Genomic DNA, 22,739 nt, shown 5'->3' with positions numbered 1-22,739 from the left:
ACCTCAGGGCTCAGGGAAGCTGCCGCCCTGTCCCAGCCCTGGTGGCTAGGGTTGTGAAGGAAGCAGGCAGGTCTGAGGGTCGAAGGCTGAGGGTCGAGCCGGCACCTGTCCAGCCCGAGTGTGGAGAGCATGGCCTCACCTGCCTGGGGTTCTGTGCCCTGTGCCCCTTTGGCAGGCAGCTGTGGAGAAGGCTGCCGGTGCCTGGAATCAGGTGCGGAAATTCTCTTCTGTCCAAAGGAACACTGTCCTGGTGCTTCTACTTCCCATTTACCAGGAAAGGGAGGTTCTAGGGGAGTGGGGCAGCGACCAAGAGGCCAGTGGCTGGAGCTGGGCACTCCCTGCCTGGGCACCAACGCTGGGTGAAGGGATAGGACTGGCTGGCCCGGGCTTTCATGCCGATCTGGCCTCAGTAAGTTGCCCTGCACCCTGAACCCTGTGCCCAGGCAGAACTGCCTGAACCAGTTTGTGTGGCTCAGGGAGGCCAAGGACTCTCAGTTCTTGGAAGCACCTCTGACCCTCCCCACCCAGTCCTTCTGCCCTGCCGGTTAGGCCACAGGCAGGCCCTGGGTGCCTCACACTCGGCCCCTCCCTCCCTCCCTCACACGGGTGGCTCCTGTCAAGAGTAGGCTGGGGTGTTGCCACCCCTTGGAGCCCACCTGGCCTGCTGAATCAGAGTTAGCATTCAAAGGAGATTCTCAGGGTTCTGTCTGCAAGTGAACGTTTTGAGAACTAGGCCGGGAGGACAACTGTTCACCCAGGGACTGGAGCTGATGGTGGGGTTTCAGGCACTGCACAGTGTGGGCTGGGGGCAGGTTTCCTGGCCCCAAAGTCACCACTTTTGACAGTGATCCCCTCTCTGCCCAGTGGGCTCTGGCCAAGGCCAGGCAGTGGCCAAGGCCACTCCGTGGCCGGGTGTGGGCCAGGCATCAGGTGGCTGCCATTCAAGCTCCAGCCCCAGTGCACACTAGCTGAGCATGGCAGGTTGCTGCACTTGGGACTTCCCCACTCAGTGGCACCATCCTCGGGGGTGGGCCAGAGCAGGAGGACACATGGGAGAGCTTTAAACCAGGAAGGCTCATGGAAAGCTGGACAAGTGACTCCTTGTTTCCTTTACTTGCTGTCTGGCTGTTTAGATAACTCACACCAAGTGAACAGGGCTTCAGGTGCTGGGCTACAGTCACAGCGCCTGGATGGACGGAGCTCTGTCCCTGGGAATCAACCATGGTGTGGTGCAAACATCTGACCCCACTGGAACTGCCAGCATTCTCAGGAATGCCCAGAGTGGTGGACGGTTGTTGACATTTGCCACTTAGCATGGTTTCGGTTCTCAGTCACAGAGCTGTGTCTGAAGCAAGAACACTCCTGGACTTTGCAAACACATGAGTCAATAAACTTTCTTTTTATTATTAAGTCAGTCTGGGTAGGGTTTCTGTCACTTGCAATTAAGAATCCTAACAGAAAACACTGCTTTCTCCAGCACAGGGAGGGATGAGGACAGGACTGAGAGGCATCAGACACCTGGAGGGAGGTTAGACTGGGCCAGAGGGCTTGGCAGGCCACTCTGGACCATGGGGGAGCTCAGGCTGCAGTCCCTGGGCCTGGCGGGCACCCACAGCATGGCAGTCTCTTGCCTGGCTCTGGGTGAGCCCACATGCCTGCCTTGACAAGGCCCAGCCAGCCAGCCAGGTGGGCATCAGCAAGGTAGGTGGGCAGGCATTGGTTTCCTGGAGGCCTCTCAGGACCCACGGTCTTTCCTGCAGGGGGGCGGGGCCAGGTCTGGGGATTCAAGGCCTCAGAGAAGAGGGGACCTCACTCCAGTGCAACCTTCTCTCTGGTCCCTAAAGCTGCCTGAGGTCGTCTAATTCAAGGGATCATCTGGATCAACAGCTCAAAGGGCCGAGAAACGAGAAACGACATTTGTTCCCAAGAGGCCTAAGTATTTTGGATTTGCTCAATGAAAAGGTAACTACCTGAAGTGGAACTAGAAGGACGCCAGTATCCAAAAAGAGGCATTGGGGATTCAGAGAAAAAGAGCCACTTCTGCCGTGGGGTAGGGACCCATGGGGAAGGGCCCTGCAGGGTGCCGCGCAGCTTGGGGAACTCTGCCCTCTCAGGGGCCTGGTCAATGGCACCCGCTTGGATGCCGAAGTGACTAGGGAAGCCCTCCCGCATGTCTGCAGACCCGGGGTCAGCTGTGGAAGGATGACCAGGAGACTCCCGAGGCGTAGAACTCCACGCGGCTGGGCCAGTCACCATCCCCACTGCCCTCCCTGTCCTCATCTGAGTCATCGTCGTCTCCACTGGACGCTCCGCAGACGGCCCCGGCCAGGTAGGCCGGCTGCCCGGCGGCCCCGGTGCCCAGCTCCTCCGCCTCCTCCTGCCGCTTCTGGGCGGCCAGCTCGCGGAAGCAGAGGCTGCAGACGCGCAGGGGCTTGGGCGAGAGGCGCGGCAGGAGGAAGCGCTCGCGGGAGCACTCGGCACAGACCACAAAGCCGCATTTGCGGCAGTGGTGGCGTCGGGTGAGCGCCGAGAAGCGCGTCTGCGTGCAGCGCATGCAGATGTCCGTGGCCTTGTCGGGGATCCAGGGCGCCGCGTGCTCCGTGCTGGGCTGGAGGCCCGTGGCCAGCAGCTGCCGCCGCACACACTCCTCGATATGGCTGATCCATTCCTGGCGCTCGGTGGCGGAGGCGGCTGATACCACGAAGGACTTCTTGGCCGTCTTGATCATCCAGCGGTTCTTGGCCTGCAGGGTCTCGGGCAGCAGCTCCAGCGTCACCTCCTCCAGCGGAATGATATGCTGGCTGCGGTACTTGCGCTTGTTGAGCACGATGCTGCCGTACACCAGGATGTCGTTGAAGAGGAAGAAGATGCGCGGTTTGGCCTTCTTGCGGCACTCCTTGGTCAGGACGCCCTCACCCAGCAGCACTCGGCCCGGCAGGGCCAGTGGCTGCCCCGATGCCCCGAAGCAGCTCTCAACAGCCGCGATGCGCTGGCTGTTGATCTCCGTGTTCGCCAGGTAGTCCACCATCTTCGGCCACTCGGCTGTGGGAGGAGCAGCAGAGGAGGCGTCAGCTTGCTCAGACATAGGGGGGGCGGGGGGCGCGGGACCCCCCAACCCCCAGCTCACCAACCCATCCGTCAGACAACCCACTAATTACCCCACTGCAGGCCCAGACGGCCACTCAACCAAGGAAACTCGCTGCCCCAGAAAACGACCCTTAGACAAGGAGTTACTGGGAGGTGAAGGGGGAACCCCCCACCCAGTGAGGGGCGTGTGGAAGCCAGCCCGGGATAGGAAGGCAGCAGTAAAGATGTGTGATTGAGAAGTGGGGGCTCAAGCCCCTGGGGAGCCTTGGAAAACAGGGTAGAACAGGCCTCAACACCATCCACCCAAGGGGCAAGGATACTGAGCCCCAACTCCCTTCAGGGGCTTCCAGGAGCACTGACCACCCAGCACGTTGGGCCTGCCCCAGGCGGAAGGGTGCAGGTGCGTGCACCAGGGTGGGGAGTGCCAGGCAATGGAGTGTCTGCAACCCCAGCCTGTCAGTGACCCCCCCACCCCCACCCCCCATCTACCAAGACAAAGCATCATAGACCCTGCAACCCACTCACTCAGCCCATGAGCCCAGTGGTCACCACATCATCATCCCAGGTACCACTGCTGAGTGCTTCTTCCATGTCAAGCATGACTATCTCATTGAGTCCTCACACCAACCGTAGCAGGTAGGTCCCCCCTTGACAGGAGGAAACTGAGGCTCTGTTAGTAACTAGGCAGCCCGGAGCTTGCACCCCTGGAGACGGTGCTGCTCAGAGCCTTCCCCCATGGAGCAGGAGGCCTCTATCCTCCTCTGCCAAGCGCTCCATGTGGTAGCCCCAGATCTCACCTGGGCACCCCCTGCTCTATCCATACCCATTCCCTTTGACTCACCAGACTCACAGCTTTGAGGACACCCAAACACCGCCGACCCCAGGGCAAGCCTGCAGTCCCAGCTCTCCCCTGAGCTGCCCCCGTGACCTCCCACCAGCTCCTCTTCTTTTCCAGAAACAAACCACCATTCACCTAGTTGTTGAAGCCCCAAATTTAGGACTCCCCCTTGAATCTCCAATTTCCTGTACCCCCATTCAACCCACGAGCAAGCTCCATCATTTTTCTCTCTCACACTTGGCCCCAGCCTGCCCACTTCTCACCACACAACTCCACCAGTGAATTGACAGCAAGGCTATCTCCCTTTCAGAAGGCGTCTCTCTGAGAACCCCAGCTCAGGCAGCTTCTCCCCCTACCCAGGACAGGGTCAGCAAACCATGGCCTGAGGGTCAAATCTGGTTTCCTGTATAAGGTTTTATTGGAACACAGCCACATCGTTCATTTACGATTGTCTGTGCTGCTCTCCTGCTGCAATAACAGAGCTGAGAGCTGTGACAGAGACCACATGGTTACAGAACCTAAAATTTACTCTTTACAGAAAAAGTTTGCTCACCTTTTCTGTAGGATGTTACCCTATTTTGCTTTTTCTTCACAGGACTTACCGGGACCTGATATTTTCTTGTCTATCCATCCTTTGCTTGAGTGTTTTCTATTTCCCTCACCCACTTCTAAGCTCCATCACAGCAGGAGCCTTTTCTTGTTCACTGCTGTATCCCCAATGCCTGGAACAGTGCCGAGCACATAGTAGGTGCTTCATGAGTGGCTAGTGAATGAATGAACCAAAGCACCCTGGGGCCCACCACAGGAGGAAGGAGCCAGCACCTCCTATATCTGAAGAGGAAGTAGATGAGAGCTGACCCCACAGCCGCCGCTGCTGCTGCACCATGTACGCACAAGTGTACAGGCAGACACAGCACACCCCTGGCCAAACGGATCACACACGCAGAGTTTCTGGGTCACCACACTGCAGTTCCGTAAGTCAGGCGAGCTGTGGGAAGCTGAAGTGTGGCCAGCGCGGGGGCTGGATGCAGGACACAACAGGGGTGCTCGGCCCCGACTCACGCGCCCCTTGCCCCTTTCAGACCACAAGCCATCCCGAGAAGTGCTGTCCACACCACCTCATGTAAGAACCACTATTTTTAGGCTGCTGATCTCGGCTGCATGTTGCAAACCCAGCTGATTATGGGTGGGTGACAGCCCCGGGCTGTCCTGCTAGGACCAGTCACTGCGTCCCTGCTGTGGACAGTCTGGTAACATTCCAGAGGCCACCCCCAGGACCGCTGGGCTGGGTGCTGGGCCCCGGGCTGGGCTGAATGAGGACTCCACTGGAGGAGCTCAGAGTGTAGCAAAGGAGGGAGAGGCACCAAGAGCAGGGACTTTGGGACCTACAGCAGCGACAATGGAGATGCCTGGCAGAGGGGAAAGGGCAGAACAAAGGGTGAGCTGGGCGCACTCACACAATGGGCTGCTGTTGGCGCTTACAGTGCCTCCACCCGATCCACGTGGGCCAACATGGAGCGACAACAGACACCAAACGCTGAGTGGAAAAAGCCACCTGCAGAATGGCCTGTGTGACACCACGTATGCAGAAGCTACGCAACATTTAAAAAGCGTTCAAGAACTGTATCTGTGAATAAAAATGGATAGGATGGAGCCTCGCACCCATGAGGATGGCTGCTATCAAAAAAACAGGAAGTAAGTGTTGGTAGGGACATGGAAAAGTTGGAACCCTCCTGCACTGTTAGTGGGAATGTAAACTGGTGCAGCCACTATGGAGAACAGTATGGAGGTCCCTCTAAACATTAAAAATAGAACTGCCATATGATTCAGCAACCCACTTCTGTTTATTTATCCAGGAGAATTGAAAGCAGGATCTCCAAGTGGTATTTGCACACCCATGTTGATAGCAGCATTATTCGCAACAGCCAAGAAATGGAAGCATCCCAAGTGTCCACTGATGGATGAATGGATAAACAAAAGGTGGTATAGACATACAATGGAATATTATTCAGCCTTAAAAAGAAATCCTGTCACTTGCTACGACATGGATGGACACTGAAGACATTATGCCAACTGAAATAAGCAAGTCCCCAAAAGACAAATACTGCATGATTCCACTAATATGATGTATCTATAGTAGTCAAATTCATAGAAACAGAAAGTAGCAAGGTGGTTACCAGGGCTGGGGGTGGAGGCGGAGGAAGAACGGGGTCGGGCGGGGGCTGTGGTGGTGGAGGAGAGTTGTTATTTAATGGGTATAGAGTTTCGGTTTTATAAGATGAAGAGAATTCTGGAGATATTTCAAAACAATAGGAATATACTTAACACTACTGAACTGTAAGCTTAAAAATAGTTAAGATGTTTTTTTAAAAAAAAGATAGATACAAACCAAAATCAGAAGAAAATTTTATTTCTTTCATTTAAAAGAAGGCAGCAGCAAATGTGATAAAATCCCAATACCAGTCAGTTCTGGGAAGTGGGAACATGAGCTTTTTCTTTCTCTCTTTCTAAATTTAAGGTCCTCAAAAAGAAAAGAATTACAGTACAATGTCTGGGTCAAGAGCTCTGGGCTCTACTGGCCTCGCAGCAGGTCACCAGGCTGGGCCTCCCCTGACCGCACAGCAGCAGGGCCCAGGCTGCAGGACATGCCAGGATGAACATCTGAGGACGGAATGCCACTTGTTCCCTCCAATACACCTGGCAGCCACCTAGCAGAACTGGGTGAAAACCCAATCTTGCAGCCACACGCCGAGACCTAACACATTCGGCACTGAGCAGACAGACTTTACGTGGAGAGAAGAACAGATGCCCCCCACAGTGGGTGAGCTCTGGAGGCAGACTTGCCCAGGTCCACCTCTGACTAGATGCTACCCAGGTGGGCGCCATGGAGGAAGTGAGGAACAGCGCCCAGGGAGGGGAGAGCTTTGGCAGGGGAGGCCTACAACGCTGTCTCCCCGTCCCTTGTAGGAGGCCCCAGGATGCCCCACGCTGCTCTGTCCCTAGTCAGTGGTTTACAGACCCCCTCCAGGCCCTGTTGGCAGCAAAACATGGCGCAGGAAGGGTGGGGAGTACCTGGTGACAATGAAAGGGGTCTGGGCTCCGTGCTGACTCCACACACTGACTGGGGTAGTGGGAAGGCTCTTGTGCCCCCTCCTCCGTGGGCCTGCAGCGAGTACCAGCTGGGGTGAGGGGCCGGGCAGACAGCATCCTCCTGGGGGGCTCCCCCACATCTGCCTACCAGACCTGCCACGACCAGAACTTCACACCTGCTATAACATGGCCTGGAGATTTTTTCTTTTTTTGGACCGCGCCCCTCACTTCTTTCTCTCACCAGGGATCGAACCCGCACCCCGTGCAGTGGAAGCGCACGGTTTTAACCACTAGGCCGCCAGGGAAGTCCCCTGGAGATTTTCTTGGTAGATGAGGCAGCACCCCCACCTCCCCACCCCTCCCAGCAGGTGGGGAATTCTGTTCTTACTGTTCCCACTAGGGAAGTGAACCATCCTCCCTTAGAACAGCGGAGGAGAGAGCTGAGCCTGTGCCCACTCCTTCGGGGGCCGCCTGCCTCAGGACAGCCTGTGCTGACCCCCATGTGGTACCCCAGATGCTGACACAAGGTGGATACTCCCGAAGGGCCAGTGTCTGGGAACAGGGAAGTAAACAGACCTGCTCCTGCTTGCAGGTTTTGGAAGGAGGGCAGTCTCCTGGGCTGGCCTTCCTGAACACAGGTGATCGCACCACCTGAGCTGGGCCAAAGGTGCTCTCAGTGAGTGAGCCATGCCCTAAGTGTCACTGGGTGGCCAGGGTTCTGTGCTTGACAGTCGAGGTGTCACACATGATCTACACCAGGAGTGGCAAATCTACATCAAGTCTGAACAACTGCCAGTTTTTCTAAATACAATTTATTGGAAAACAGCCACATGCGATGGGGACTGGCTTGCAAAGCCTAAAATATTTACTATTTGGCGCTTTACATAAAAAGTTTGCAGACCCCTGATCTATACCACCACATGCTGTCAAATGCATAATTCAGGAACTTCCCTGGTGGCTCAATGGTTAAGAATCCGCCTGCCGATGCAAGGGATACGGGTTCGAGCCCTGCTCCGGAAAGATCCCACATGCCGCAGAGCAACTAAGCCCGTGCGCCACAACTACTGAAGCCTGCACTCTAGAGCCGGTGAGCCACAACTACTGAAGCCTGCGCGCCTAGAGCCCGTGCTCTGCAACAACAGAAGCCACCACAATGAGAAGCCAGCTTGCCACAACTACAGAAAGCCCGCGTGCAGCAACGAAAACCCAATGCAGACAAAAATAAATAAATAAATAAAATTTATAAAAAACAAACAAAACAGTTTCAGTGTGACTCAAAGCGTCCATTTTCCCACCTGCAAAAGGGGCTGATGACAACTCTCCCCCTGCACAGCTCTTCAGGTGTTCAGGGAGAGAGAAAGGGAAGGAGATTCCAGGTGACTGCAGGCTGGGAAGGAACTGCCACCTCTCTCTGGGCCTGCCTCAGTTACTTCCTCTGTGAAATGGGAGATTAAGCCCGGCCCTGTTTCCTTTGACAACTCCCACCAAAAGTCACAAACTCACACGCTTCAGGGGCCAGGCGGTTCCTAAATGAGAGAGGCCAGCGAGCACCTAGGTCACGGGGAAGGCGCTTCCACCCTCCCTCTCCTCCCCCCATAGCTAGGGCAACTATCTCAGCCCACTTCTCCACACCCCGCAGACTGGGACCGACGACGGCGTGAGTCAGGAAACCCTGAACCATCTCCGGACAGCGGGAGCGCTGAGATCCCTGCTGCCCCAGGGCTCAACGCCCACGGGCGCCTCCTGACCTTTTCCGCTCTCACGTCGCGCATACCCCGGGGACCCTGCCTCGACCGCGGAGACCCCTAACCTGTTTTCACCCCGGAGACCCCTTACCTGTTGTCACCCCGCTATCCCTGGAGCCCCTGCAGCCCCCGCCCCGCCTCCAGCCCGACCAGCCAGCAATAAGCGCCCTGCTCCGCGCCTCTGCTCCGGGCCAGAGTCCGAGACGGTCCTGGCTGCGCGCCCGCCCCGCCCCAGCCCCGGGGCCATATAGTCGAGGCGGCCAGGGGAGCTTGGAGGCGGCCGGCCGGCCGGAAGCCCGCCAGCTCTGCTCGCCGCAGCCCGGCCGGGGACCCTTACCTCCTCGGCCGGGGCCCCGCGCGCCCCGCCCAGCAGCCTCCGTGTCAGACCGCACTCGTCCGCGCCGTTTCTCTCGCCAGCTGGGGCTAACCCCAACCGCCCAAGCCGACGCGTTCCAACTCTCCCCGACACGCCCCTCGCGGCAGCTCCGCCAATTGGAGCCCTGGCGCGCGGCGGGGGCGGAGCCTGGACTCCAACTCCAGAACCCCAAGTTCCCGGGAAAAGTGCGCAGGCGGAGCGGCCAGAGTTTGAGTGCATTGTGTTGCGCCCCTGCTGCGAGCCAGGGGTGGGCGGGGCTCGCTTGTATCTCTCTCCCGGCGTTGGGTACCCCGTCTCAAGCGACCCGGTTTCCCTTTCCGACGCCGCGCTCTGCACGCTGGCTGTTCTCGCCAGGCAGCAGACTTTGAACTCGCCGGACTGGGGCCTGTGAGCCAGGAAAGGGGGAGGGAGGCCTTGGCGTTATTGTGCCTTCTGCTGCCTCTGGCGGGATTTCCTGCTGCTGGCTGGCATAGTCCTCTCTCAGAAATCGAGAGATTGATAATCATAATATGAAAAATCAGTATTTTATCTGTTTTATGTTTTAAACTTTTTATAGTGAAAACTTTCAAACATACATTGAAGGCAAGAGACTAATTTAATGGACTCCATGTACCCATCACCCAGCTCCAACATTACCAGCAGGTTTTGTCCCCCTTCTCCCCACCCCCGCCGCCCCACGGCCAGCAACACTGAAATGAAATGAAAGTCCAAGCCTCAGCATCACCACTCCTCGAGGGCTGTCTCAACCTCCCTCTGGCCTCCTCTCAACACTTCATTTCACACTAGCTTATTCCTGTTCCTCAAAACTCCAAGGTTGTTCTCACCTCTGGGCCTTTGCACTTCCTTTTTGCCTCCTGATCTTCCCATGGCTGCATTTTTGGCATTTAGATCCAACTCAAACTGTCCCTTTCTCAGAGGCTTCCTGACCCACCCCATCACCCTCATCTACCTCACTCCGTTTTATTATTTTGCAAAGCACTTCTCTCAACCTGAAGTCATCTGATTAGGTCGCTTGTTTACATGTTCATGGATTATCTTCCCTACCTAGGTAGGCTGTGAGCCCCGTGGGCTGGACAGTATGCATCTTGTTTATTCCTCTCTCTCTCCAGTGCTGAGAACTGAGTTCAGCATTTAGTAAATGTCTGTCGCAGGGGTGAGTTTGTCTTGCCAAATAGGGGAGACCTGGGTACTGTGAAGAGGGGCTGGCTCAGTCCAGGGCAGTGCCTGCTGGGCCAGGACCAAGGCAAGAGACAACAGCGGGAGAAAGAGCTGACCCAGCTCCAGGTGCCTGGGTCCAGACCTCCGACTCTGCCCAGGGCTGGGGCCTGAAGGGCTGGTGCTGGGAGGCATGAGCTGAACAGGGGTGACCCACTCTCCTGGGTGGTGTGGGCAGAGGTTGTGAGGTGGGGCCCGGTACTGGGGATCCGCCTTTCTCAGCCCGAGTGGAGTGGGGCCGGGACATGGGCACATTGCCTCAGGGCAAGGGGCTGGGGCAAGGGAGGAGAGAGCAGGGAGAGGCTAAGAGAAAGAGGAGGGGTAGATAGGCAAGTGAGAGGGCCACCAGCTGTGACCCTGGAGAGTCCACATCCCCCCACCATGGCATCCCCACCTCCACCACCTTCATGGCTATTACCCTCACCCAACATAAGCCACAGCCTCACAAATGTATTTAAACATTTATAAAATGCATTGCCAACGTTTCGTCTTGAGAGATTACAAAAAAATTTCAGGATTTTCAGCTTCTCTTAAATCAGAGGATTTGAAAGAGCTGGTCCCCCATCTCCACACAGAGCTGTCCCCTTTAGATGGGGCATGTGTTCTCCCACTCACCACAGTCCCCACCATTCTCCGTGGTTTCCCTCTCACCCCCTGTTTACACATTTATGTACCTGCAGTTGAATAAGCATTTGAGTTTATGAGTTCTGATGGTATACACCAGACAGAGGGTGGGGGAAACAAGACCCCAAGATCCCAGAGGCTGAGTTAAAACAAGGAAGGTCAGTTGGGACACTGAGACACTGGGAAATGCCATCCCAAGTGTACACATCTTGTTGCCTGGGGTGGGGGAGATGGAGAGGGACTTTGAGCTTAGCCTTGTAGGCCATGTTCTGTGACTGCCTCAGTGCCAGATCCCCTACCTCCCTAGCAAGAGGGGCCTTCTCCAGGAAGGCAGGTCCTGCCTGGGGTGAGGTGGCTGTAGGAAGGGAGCTGGAAAGCCCTGTAAACAGCTGTCTGGCATCTGACTCTGTGCTTGGCACAGAGCAGGTGTCCAGGAAAAGGAGGCCTTTTCAGGATTCTGGAAAACCAGAGAGAAGATACACAGCTGTTGGTCCTGGAGTCAGGAGACCCCCCAACTAGCCTTTTCTCACTGCTGGTCCAGGGCCCACTGGGGCCTCAGTCTCCTCATCTGTCCTTCCTTTCAGTGCTGATATTCTATGGAAGTGGGTGGAGCTCTGGGAAACCCCCTGGAGGCAGCACAAGCTCTGATCCTCTAGCTGTCCACCCCTTCCCACCAGAGACCAGCCGTGGGTGGAGGGCTGAGCTCCTCCAAATAAGAGGAAAAACTCGTGACTCAGGGAAAGGCAGAGGTTGAGTCAGCCAAGCCACAAGCTGTGGAAAAAATGAAGTCTCCCTGAGGCTTTTTCAGCTCCTCGGGTAAGGAGCCCTTTCTGAGGGAAAGCTGGCTTCTAAACTTTCGGAACCAGGCTTTCAGGAAAGCGCCAGTCTCAGGGTTTTCAGGTTAGGGGTCACGGCAATGACCTCTGTGGAAAATGCTAGGAATTTTTATTGGATCAGTTCTTTTTTTTTTTTTTAAATTTATTTTTGGCTGCATTGGGTCTTCGTTGCTGTACGCATGCTTTCTCTAGTTGCTGCGAGTGGGGGGCTACTCTTTGTGGCGGTGCACAGGCTTCTCATTGCGGTGGCTTCTCTTGTTGTGGAGCACGGGCTCTAGGCGCGTGGACTTCAGTAGTTGTGGCACGTGGGCTCAGTAGCTGTGGCGCATGGGCTCTACAGCGCAGGCTCAGTAGTTGTGGCGCACAGGCTTAGTTGCTCCGCAACATGTGGGATCTTCCCGGACCAGGGTTCGAACCATGTCCCCTGCACTGGCAGGTGGATTCTTAACCACTGCGCCACCAGGGAAGTCCTGGATCAGTTCTTAAGTTCTGTCTAAGTGCCAAGCAGTGTGTGCTACACACTTCACATCATCTTATCTTTCCCCAGGCTAGACTTGTGATTCCCAGCTTTGGGCTAGAGAAAGTGAGACAGATGCCAAAGCATCTAAGGGTGAAGTATTGAGACTAATGCAATACTTTCTGTCACTCTTGTCTCATCAAGAGTGAGAGAAAACAGAGGGGGCAAAATAGTATCAGTTGATGACCTTAGGTCAGGGGTCAGAGAAGGGTCACATGGTACATATTCTGGGCTTTGGGAGCCAGGATCCCTGTGGCAACTACTCAACTCAGCCATTGTTGAGTGAACAGGGCATAGATAGTGCGCAAGCACTCGGCAAACGTCACTGAGGGACACGCGTCTGACTGTCCTGTCATTTTCATGTGTTGTGACAGCTTCTTCTGAGTTTTTTTCAACCACTTAAAAATATAAAATCCCTTCTTAGTTCACGGGTTGTACCAAAACAAGCTGCAGGCTGGAGTTTGCTGAGCCCTGACTTAAGCTGTTCATCATACTTTTCCTGCAACTCTTCTGTCTGTTTGAAGATATTCAAAACAGAAAGTAGGGGAAACAAATAAAGAAAAAAAGGAAACAGAGGCCATCCTGCTTATAACAGGCAGACTTTGAACGAGTCAAGTTTCCATGATTCTATATGCTGCCTTCTTTATCAATTACACACCTGAGGCTGTCTCAAAGCCATGGAAATGTGGGACATTGGAGAAAGATTTCTGTTCAAATGGTTACGAAGATTTGTTTTAAAGGAAGACACCTGGAATGTTCAGAAACTATGATTTCAAAAGAATATCTCTCAAAATTTTTGGATTTGGGGTTGCTAAAGTATTGGATTTGAAACCACGACCACATCTACCCTCTGCTAAATCATGGAACTGGAACTGCAGTGGCTTCCCATCCCTCCCTCTGCAGTATCAATATTTATGCTGTTCTTTGTCTAAGTTTGCCCCGTGTTTGTCATTCCAAGTCTGCACATCCTTTTCGTGTTTGTGGGCATTATTGTGCCTGTTTCTCATCATAGATGTCTCCATGAGGCTCTGACTAGGCCAAAGGGGGAAAACAAGAAAGACGAAAAGAAATGCTGCCCTTTGAGAAATGCTTCAGGTGGAGGAAATAAATGCTTTCATCTCAATATAGTCTTCACAGTGATTTAGACACACCTACCTTCTCAAATAGAGTAAAGCTAAGAGGCCTCTGACAACACTGGTTTGACAAGGTTCCATCTGCGTCATTCATTCATTCAACAAACAGTTCCTAGACGCTCGTTTTGCCACCTCGAGCAGCGGATGCCATGATGAATGAGGCACTGTTTCTGCCCTTGAGGAGCTCACAGTCAAGAAGGAGGCAGACCTGCAAACACAGGTTTATCCCTGAGGAGCGAGAACAGCTTACCCAGAGCAGAGGGCAGAGGTCATCTCTGGTGAGAACCATCTTGTTGGATAACACATCTTGGAGCACCATTTTGGCATTAAAATGTCAGCGTTTGGGGCTTGGCTGGCAAAGAACTCTTCACCTGCTGCATTTAAGTCAAGAACAAGAATTTTAGGGGCCAGGAGCAAGCAAGCTGGAGAGAGAAAAAGGCCTAGCTCATGGTGTGGGAGAGGGCCAGGGGAAACTCTCTGGCTGAGGAGTGTGACTGAGAAAAGTTTCAAAAGGCAAAGATGGGTGATATTCCTTTTTTTTTTTTTTTTTTTTTTCTGCGGTACACGGGCCTCTCACTGTTGTGGCCTCTCCCGTCGCAGAGCACAGGCTCCGGACGGGCAGGCTCATCGGCCATGGCTCACGGGCCCAGCTACTCTGTGGCATGTGGGATCTTCCCGGTCTGGGGCACAAACTCGCGTCCCCTGCATCGGCTGGTGGACTCTCAACCACTCGCCACCAGGGAAGCCCTGATATTCCATTTTTAATTACTTGCTGAGCTGCCTGAGATGCCCCACATTTTTGGCCATTACCCCTCAATGCTTCATAAAATCCACACCCTCGCTGGTGGGAAAGTCAATTGTTCTATCCAACCTCCATGATGGGCAATGCAGCAACATCTGCTACAGTGAAAGATGCCCAGTCTCTTCTGTTCAGCTAGTCCACTTCTAGACATTTATGCTAATGCAAAAGGGTATATGCTTACATTTATCCATTGCAGCTTTGCTTTCAGTAGGGAAACAGTGAGGACAACCCAGACAACCATCAATAGGGGATGGTTAAATAAATTATGCATGCAGTGAAATGGTTTATCACACTTAAAGGGAAGAAGGCAGGTCTTTATGTCCTGATGTGGAAGGATTTCCAAGAAATATTGAGTGAAAAAAGTAAGGTGCAAAAAAAGTAAGTGTGAGGGGCTTCCCTGGTGGCGCAGTGGTTGGGAGTCCGCCTGCCGATGCAGGGGACGCGGGTTCGTGCCCCGGTCCAGGAGGATCCCACATGCTGCGGAGCGGCTGGGCCCGTGAGCCATGGCCGTGGGGCCTGCGCATCCAGAGCCTGTGCTCCGCAACGGGAGAGGCCACAACAGTGAGAGGCCCGCGTACCACAAAAAAAGAAAAAAAAAAAAAAAGGCAAAACTAAACTACAGTGGTAGAAATCAGGGTAGTGGCGATCTAGGAAAGGGCTGGTATTGATTGGCAAAGGGTAGGAAGGAGCCCTTTAGGGCTGTTTTATAGAATTTTATTTATCTTGATCTTAGTGATGATTCCAAATGTGTATACATATATAAACAGTTCACTTAAGTGTGAACATAAATCTTAAGATTTATGCTCTGTATTGTATGTATGTTATACCTCAATAAAATAAAATAGAAGTAACTTTAAAGAAATCTGCGCTGAGTGCTATTAGAGGGCATGCACATCCTGGTTGCCCACCGGCTCTCTCCTTCCCAGCGTCTGGACTCTGAAGGCTGAGTGCAGTTCCTGCAAGACGTGCCCTCTACTGGTGCCTCTCCCGGAGGAGTAGCCCTGGAGTCTGGGTGGGGCGGGCAGCTAGGGACAGAGGACAGCAATCTTACTGGGATTTTCTTCCCTACACTGTGCCCAGTCCCCTTACAGTGGAGGTTGACAATGGAATATTACTCAGCCATAAAAAGAAACGAAATTGAGCTATTTGTAATGAGGTGGATGGACCTAGAGTCTGTCATACAGAGTGAAGTAAGTCAGAAAGAGAAAGACAAATACTGTATGCTAACACATATATATGGAATCTAAGAAAAAAAAATGTCATGAAGAACCTAGGTGTAAAACAGGAATAAAGACACAGACCTACTTGAGAATGGACTTGAGGATATGGGGAGGGGGAACGGTAAGCTGTGACAAAGCGAGAGAGAGGCATGGACATATATACACTACCAAACGTAAGGTAGATAGCTAGTGGGAAGCAGCCGCAGAGCACAGGGAGATCAGCTCTGTGCTTTGTGACCACCTAGAGGGGTGGGATAGGAAGGGTGGGAGGGAGGGAGACGCAAGAGGGAAGGCATTTGGGAACAGATGTATATGTATAACTGATTCACTTTGTTATAAAGCAGAAACTAATACACCATTGTGAAGCAATTATACTCCAATAAAGTTGTAAAAAAAAAAAGAAAATGCATGTGATATTGTGATTTATAATATATATATATTTGGTCGGTCCCCTGTTTCTGGCACAGGGCTCCTAAAACACTTGGCATTTCCTAAGTGTTGGGAGCTATAAAGGTGTCTCTTGTTATGTTAATGAGGTGACCTTTGGGACGCACCTAAGTGTGCGGGCAGGTTGCCAGGAGAACCAGCCGCTGGGAATAGAGGGTTGGAACTTTCAGTGCCCTGCCACCCCCCCACCCCCCACCCCATATCAGGAGAGGAGAGGGACGGGAGATTAAATCAGTCTCCAGCAGCCAATGATTTAATCAAGCATGCCTGTGTAATGAAGCCTCCATAAAAACTCAAAAGGACTGAAATGGGAGCGCTTCCAGGTTGTTGAACACGTAGAGATTTGGGGAGAGTGGTACCCCTGGAGAGGGCATGGAAGCTCCCTGCCCTTTCCCTATACCTTGCCCTGTGCATCTCTTCCATCTGTCTGCTCCTGAGATATATTTTTTATAATAAGCCAGTAATCTAGTAAGAAAAACACTTCTCTGAGTTTTGTGAGCTGCTCTAGTAAATTAATTGAACCCAAGGAAGAGATGTTGGGAAGCTCCCATCTACAGCCAGTCAGTTGGAAGCACAGGTGACAACCTGGACTGGCGTCTGAACTGGGGAGGGTGGGTGGTTGGCAGTCCTGTGGGACTGAGCCTTTAACCTGTGGGGCCTGATGCTATCTCCAGGTAGACAGTGTCTGGATTGGATGCAGAGTATTAAAGCACTGCTCAGCCTCCAGCTGCCTGGTTAACTGATAGCCCCAGAAGCTGCTTTTCTGGTTTCACTCCTTTCATGCCAAGGCCCTACTTCCTCTAGAGACTGCTCCCAGCCACTGTCTGAGCATGCAGGGCTGAAATATTGGTCTGTTCCTGTGAGATGCGGGATCTTGGCCAATGTCTTAGTCAATTTGGATTGCTATAACAAATTATCATAGGCTGAGCTTAAACAATAAAAATTTAGTCCTGACAGTTCTAGAGGCTGAAAGTCTGAGATCAGGGTGCCAGCATGATTGGGTTCTGGTGAGAACCCTCTTCTGGGTTGCTGATGCTGTCTTTTCCTTGTATTTCATATGGAGAAAGGAGAGAGCTAGCTAGCTCTCCTGCCTCTTCGTGTAATCTCATTCATGACCTATGTGCCTCCTAAAGGGGGCCCATAAAGAATTAGGTTTCAATGCATGCATTTTATAGGGCACATGCTCAGTCCATGACAGGCCGCCCTGGATCAAGGATTCCCTGTTGGCGGGGTACACTTTCTTGGAACTGCACTGAAGTTTGAGACACTATGCAATTCTGCCTTCTCCCTCTCTAACCAGGTGGTAGACTGGCATGGTACTCTGCAGGCTCTCATCACCTTTTCTGGCTACCTCTTCTTCTTCCTTCACAGGTCTTCCTTCTTGTACATCTCCTGCATGTCTGTTCCTGTCTCGGTGTCTGCTTCTTGGAAGACCCCAACTAAGACACAGATTACCAGTGGTCTCTTTTCCCACTACTCAAGACCCAATCTCCAGACACCTTTAAACTGTCTAGACATCCTACCTCTTCCCTCCCTCTATTTCCTGTCTCCCAAACCCTCATCTCTCTCCTCCGCTCCAGCTGAGGTGATGGTAGGGCTTTAATACATTCTATCTTTACATCTTAGGGAAGTTTTCTTTTTCTATTTATTTATTTAAAATATTTTTAGATATATATATTTTTGATGTGGACCATTTTTAAAGGCTTTATTGAATTTGTTACAATATTGCTTCTGTTTTATGTTTTGGTTTTTTGGCCCTGAGGCATGTGGGATCTTAGCTTCCTGACCAGGGATCGAACCCGCACCCCCTGCATTGGAAGGTGAAGTCTTAACCACTGGGCCGCCGGGGAAGTCCCTCTTTTTGTTAAATTAAAAAATATTTAATTTAATTTTAATTGAGATATAATTGATGTATAACATTAGTGTCAGGTGTACAACACGATGATACAATACTTGTATCGAATTGTGATAAGATCACAAAAATAAATCTAGTTAATATCCATTACCACACATTATTACAAAATTGTTTTTCTTGTGATGAGAACTTTTAAGATCCACTCTCTAGCAACCTTCAAATATACAATACAGTATTGTTAACTATGGTCACCATGCTGTGCATTACATCCCCAGGACTTTATAAATGAGTTTGTACCTTTTGACCCCCTTCACTCATGCCTCTGACAACCACCAATTTGCTGTACTCTGTATCTATGAGTTTGTTTGTTTTGATTCAACATGTAAGTGAGATCATACAGTATCTGTCTTTCTCTGACTTATTTCACTTAGTTTCATGCCCTCTAGGTTCATCCATATCATCACAAATAGCAAGATTTTTTCCTTTTTTTGTGGGTGAATAATATTCAATTGTATATGTACATATCGCATCTTTACTCACTCATCCATTGATAGACTTAGGTTGCTTCCATATCTTGCCTATTATAAATAATATTGCAATGAACATGGGGTGCATATATCTTTTTGAGTTAGTGTTTCCATTTCCTTTGGATAAATACCTAGAAGTAGATTTGCTTGACCATATGGTAATTCTATTTTTAATTTTTTGAGGAACCCCATACTGTTTTCCATAGTGTTTGCTCCACTTTACATTCTTACCAACAGTGCAAAAGGATTTCCTTTCTCCACATCATTACCAACACTTCTTATTTCTTGTGTTTTTGATAATAGCCATTTTAATGAATGTGGCTTTGATTTGCATTTCCCTGATGATTAGTGGTGTTGAACAACTTTTCTATCCATTGGCCATCTGTATGTCTTCTCTGGAAAAACGTCTATTCAGATCCTCTGCCCATTTTTTAATCAAATTGTGTTTGTTTGCTATTGAGTTGCATGAGTCCATTATATTTTTGGATATTAACTCCTTGGCAGATATATGATTTGCAAATATTTTTTCCTGTTCGGCCTTTTAATTTTGTTGATGGTTTCCTTTGCTGTGCAGAAGCTTTTTAGTTTGATGTAGTCCCACTTGTTTATTGTTGCTTTTGTTGCCTTTGCTTTTGATGTCAAATACAAAAAGTCATCACCAAGATCTATGTCAAGGAGCTTACTACCTATGTTTTCTTCTAGGAGTTTTATGGTTTCAGGACTTACATTCAAGTCTTTAATCCATTTTGAGTTAATTTTTGTGTATGGTTTGAGAAAGTAGTCCAGTTTGATTCTTTTGTATGTGGCTGTCCACTTTTCCCAACATCATTTATTGGAGAGACTGTACATTCCCCACTGTATATTCCTGACTCCTTTGTCATAAATTAATTGACTATATATTCATGGGTTTATTTCTGCACTCTCAATTCTGATCCATCGATCTACATGTCTGTTTTTATGCAAATACATGCCATAGTGGATTTTTTTGTTTGTCTATTTTTTGGTCACACTGCTTGCAGGATCTTAGTTCCTGGACCAGGGATTGAACCTGGCCCTCGGCAGTGAAAACTTGGAGTCCCAACCACTGGACAGCCAGGGAATTCCCATAGTGTTCTGATTACTGTAGCTTTGTAATATAGTTTGAAATCAGGAAGTATGATGCCTTCAGCTTTGTTCTTCTTTCTCAAGATCGTTTTGGCTATCGGGAAGTTTTCTTTAGACAGAAAAATCATCTCTTTTAAGATGCATTCTATTCCTGTTTCTTAAGAAAAACTACAGCAGCATCTTCATAAATGCCCCATGAAACCTCCCTGCTTAGACTCCTGAAAGAGGAGGAGGAGAAAGGACAATGTTTTCAACAAATGATGCTGGAATAACTAGACATCTATATGCAAAAAATGAACCTTGACCTACATTTTATACATATATTAACTCATAATGGATTGTTGACCTAAATGTAAAATGTCAAACTATAAAACTTTTAGGAGAAAACAGAGAAAATCTTTGTGAGTTTGGGCTAAGCAAAGAGTTCTTAGATAGATACCAAAATCATGCTCCGTAAAGGAAAAAATGATGAATTGGACTTCATCAAAATTAATCTTTTGCTCTGTGAAAGACAATTTTAAAATAAAAAGAAAAGCCACAGACAAGGGGTAAATACTTGCAAAATCACATACCTGACAAAGGGATATAGATCAAAAATATATAAAGAACTCTCAAAACTCAACAAAAAGGAAATAAATAGACCAATTAAAAAATGGTCAAAATATTCCAGTAGCTGCTTTACCAAAGAATATATATTGATTGCAAATACACATATGAAAAATACTCAACATCATTAGACATTAGGGAAATGCAAATTAAAACCACAATGGGATACCACTACATAATTAGCTGAATGGCTCTAAAAACCAAACCAGAGCAAAAAAATAATAATACATAATAATTCTGGATGCTAGTGAGAATGTAGATCAACTGGAACTTTCATACACCGCAACTAGGAATGCAAAATAATACAAAAACTTGAGAAATAGTTTGACAATGTCTTAAGAAGTTGAACATACTCTCACCTGTGACCCAGCAACCTAATTCATAGATATTTACTCAAGAGAAATACTTTTTTTTTAATGGAAGGCATTCAAGTTTTTTTTGTTTGTTTGTTTTGCGGTACGCGGGCCTCTCACTGCTGTGGCCTCTCCCGTTGCAGAGCACAGGCTCCAGACGCGCAGGCTCAGCGGCCATGGCTCAGCAGCCCAGCCGCTCCGCGGCACAGCATGTAGGATCTTCCCGGACCGGGGCACGAACCCGCATCCCCTGCATCTGCAGGCGGACTCCCAACCACTGTGCCACCAGGGAAGTCCTTTTTTTAAAAATTTATTTTATTCTTGGCTGCTTCGGGTCTTAGTTGAGGCACGTGGGATCTTCATTGCGGCATGTGGGATCTTTCTTTGTGGCACGTGGGCTTCTCTTTAGTTGTGGCATGTGGGTTTTCTCTCTAGTTGTGGTGCTCGGGCTCCAGAGCGTGTGGGATCTGTAGTTAGCGGCACGTGGGCTTAGTTGCTCCTCGGCATGTGGGATCTTAGTTCCCCGACCAGGGATCAAACCCACGCCCCCCACATTGGAAGGCGGATTCTTTACCACTGGACCACCAGAGAAGTCCCAAGGGAAATAAAGACTTGTTCACACAAAATATGTTAACAGCTTGTAACAGATTTATTCATAGAAACCAAAAACTGGAAATGGTCTAAATGTCCTTTATGTGGTGGATGGATGAACAAAGTATATATATCCATACAATTAAATGAAAAAGAACTTAGTCATAATACAGAATAAACTATTGTAGACCCAGCAACAAAGATAAATCTCTCAAATGCACCATGCTAAAAAATAAATCCCAGACTAAAAGGCTACATACTGTATGCTTCCATTTATATGACACTCTGGAAAGGTAAAACTGTAAGGATGAAGGAGAGATCAGTATTGCTTCTGTTTAGGGGTGGGGTGACTACAAAGGAGCAGTATGAGGGGAACTTTTGGGATGAGGGAAGCGCTTTTGTGTTCTGATTATACACTATGTACATTTGCCAAAACATGTAGAATTGTACACTAAAAGAGTGACATTGATTGTAAACTAAAAAATAAAAACAAATATTAGTAAAATGCATAATTATGTAATTTATAATTTAAAATCTCATTGCACGTACAGCATTTTCTACATTTGTTCTTTACATGGTTGTCAATTAACTGGAATTTGTGTGTGTGTGTGTGTGTGTGTGTGTGTGCGTTTCAAAAGTTTAACGTGTTGGATTTTCAAAAGAAATGGCTGGAGGGGAGTCTGGTGGCCATCCAGGCATTAAAGAAAATCATGTGGGAAAACTTCCAGGTTACCTATTGCTAGGAGAGGAGAAAAAAAAAGCAAGCACAAATTTTCATTGTCAAGAACTCTTTCCCAGTATGCTTTAGGTAAAGGTCCTTCTTCCATTCACCTAGGGATTCTTCAGCTATTTCCTGGCTAGGAGGCCAGGGGTCAGAGCTTCCTTCCCTTTTCCAAAGTCACAGGAGGGAATTTCCCAGGTAAGAAGTCAGAATTTCCCTCCCCTGAATCTTAACAAGCAGAACACAGAATAAGTAAAACTAAATCAGCAAAATCAAAGATATACAGCAACAACAACGAAATGCAAAAACCTCCCATACCAAATGAAATAAAACACAACTAGACAAAACAAACAAAAAACAAGCTAGGCATAGAAACGGTCTTACAAAGGCCAGAGCAAAATATCCCGCCAAAAATGTTTCTAAGGGAGCAACCAGAGTTAAGAGAAACAAGATTTCAGAAATGAACCTAGTTCTTATCTCGGCCCTAACCCCTCACCTCCAAACCCCAGAGCTGTAAGGGAGAAGAAAGAGTGAGAGGAAAAAATCCTAGTGGCACAACTGAGTACTACTTTCCAATAGAGAAGACTAGACTGAGTTTATCAGCAGGCCGTGACTTTGGGAAGAGTTGCAGAAATTATGACTGTCTTCCACACTCCCATCATCCCCTGCGTCTCACTAGAGGCTGGATAAACCACCTGGCTGCCCTCCTTGTTTTGATTTTTCCTGGCTGGGCGGCACAGTTAGAGATGGAAGACAGAACAATCATGTCACCATTGCTCAAATTTTCTCCAGCCACAAATTCCATAGGGATTCAGAAAATAGATGACTGCTGTTGGGTCTGAAGAAATGTAGGAATGTCTCCCCACCTAGAGCTGCACTGCACTTTGATTTCTTTTGATTGCAATGAAAAAAAAAAATCTAGATCCCAGGGCAAAAACTGCTCCTATTTCCTATTTAAGTCAGTACCAACTTTGCACAAGACCCATGTGCCCTTCTTTTGCCCGCCTTTTGGTGGCAGGCCTCTCATTTCAACTGCTTTGACATCCAGGGTG

General features: G+C 49.8%; 1 protein-coding gene across 1 annotated transcript; it reads right to left on the bottom strand.

The window, feature by feature from the left end:
- Positions 1 to 1,380: 1,380 nt before the first annotated feature.
- PLEKHF1 (pleckstrin homology and FYVE domain containing 1) lies at positions 1,381 to 9,212 on the bottom strand. The gene is made up of 2 exons (XM_082607938.1): positions 9,098 to 9,212; positions 1,381 to 3,042 (listed from the first exon to the last, which is right to left on the bottom strand). The coding sequence occupies exon 2, from the start codon at positions 3,026 to 3,028 to the stop codon at positions 2,189 to 2,191; it is 840 nt and encodes a 279-aa protein (XP_082464064.1). The 5' UTR covers positions 3,029 to 3,042; positions 9,098 to 9,212; the 3' UTR covers positions 1,381 to 2,188.
- Between the last annotated feature and the right edge of the window lie 13,527 nt (positions 9,213 to 22,739).

Source organism: Mesoplodon mirus, assembly GCF_964341445.2.
Source record: "Mesoplodon mirus genome assembly, chromosome: 19".
NCBI lineage: Eukaryota > Metazoa > Chordata > Mammalia > Artiodactyla > Ziphiidae > Mesoplodon > Mesoplodon mirus.
Note: the sequence above shows the minus strand (reverse complement) of the source record. Positions and strands in the feature narration are given on the sequence as shown.

Coding starts and splice junctions, on each gene's coding strand:
- PLEKHF1 (XM_082607938.1), bottom strand. CDS start 3,028: ATGGTGGACTACCTGGCGAACACGGAGATCAACAGCCAGCGCATCGCG.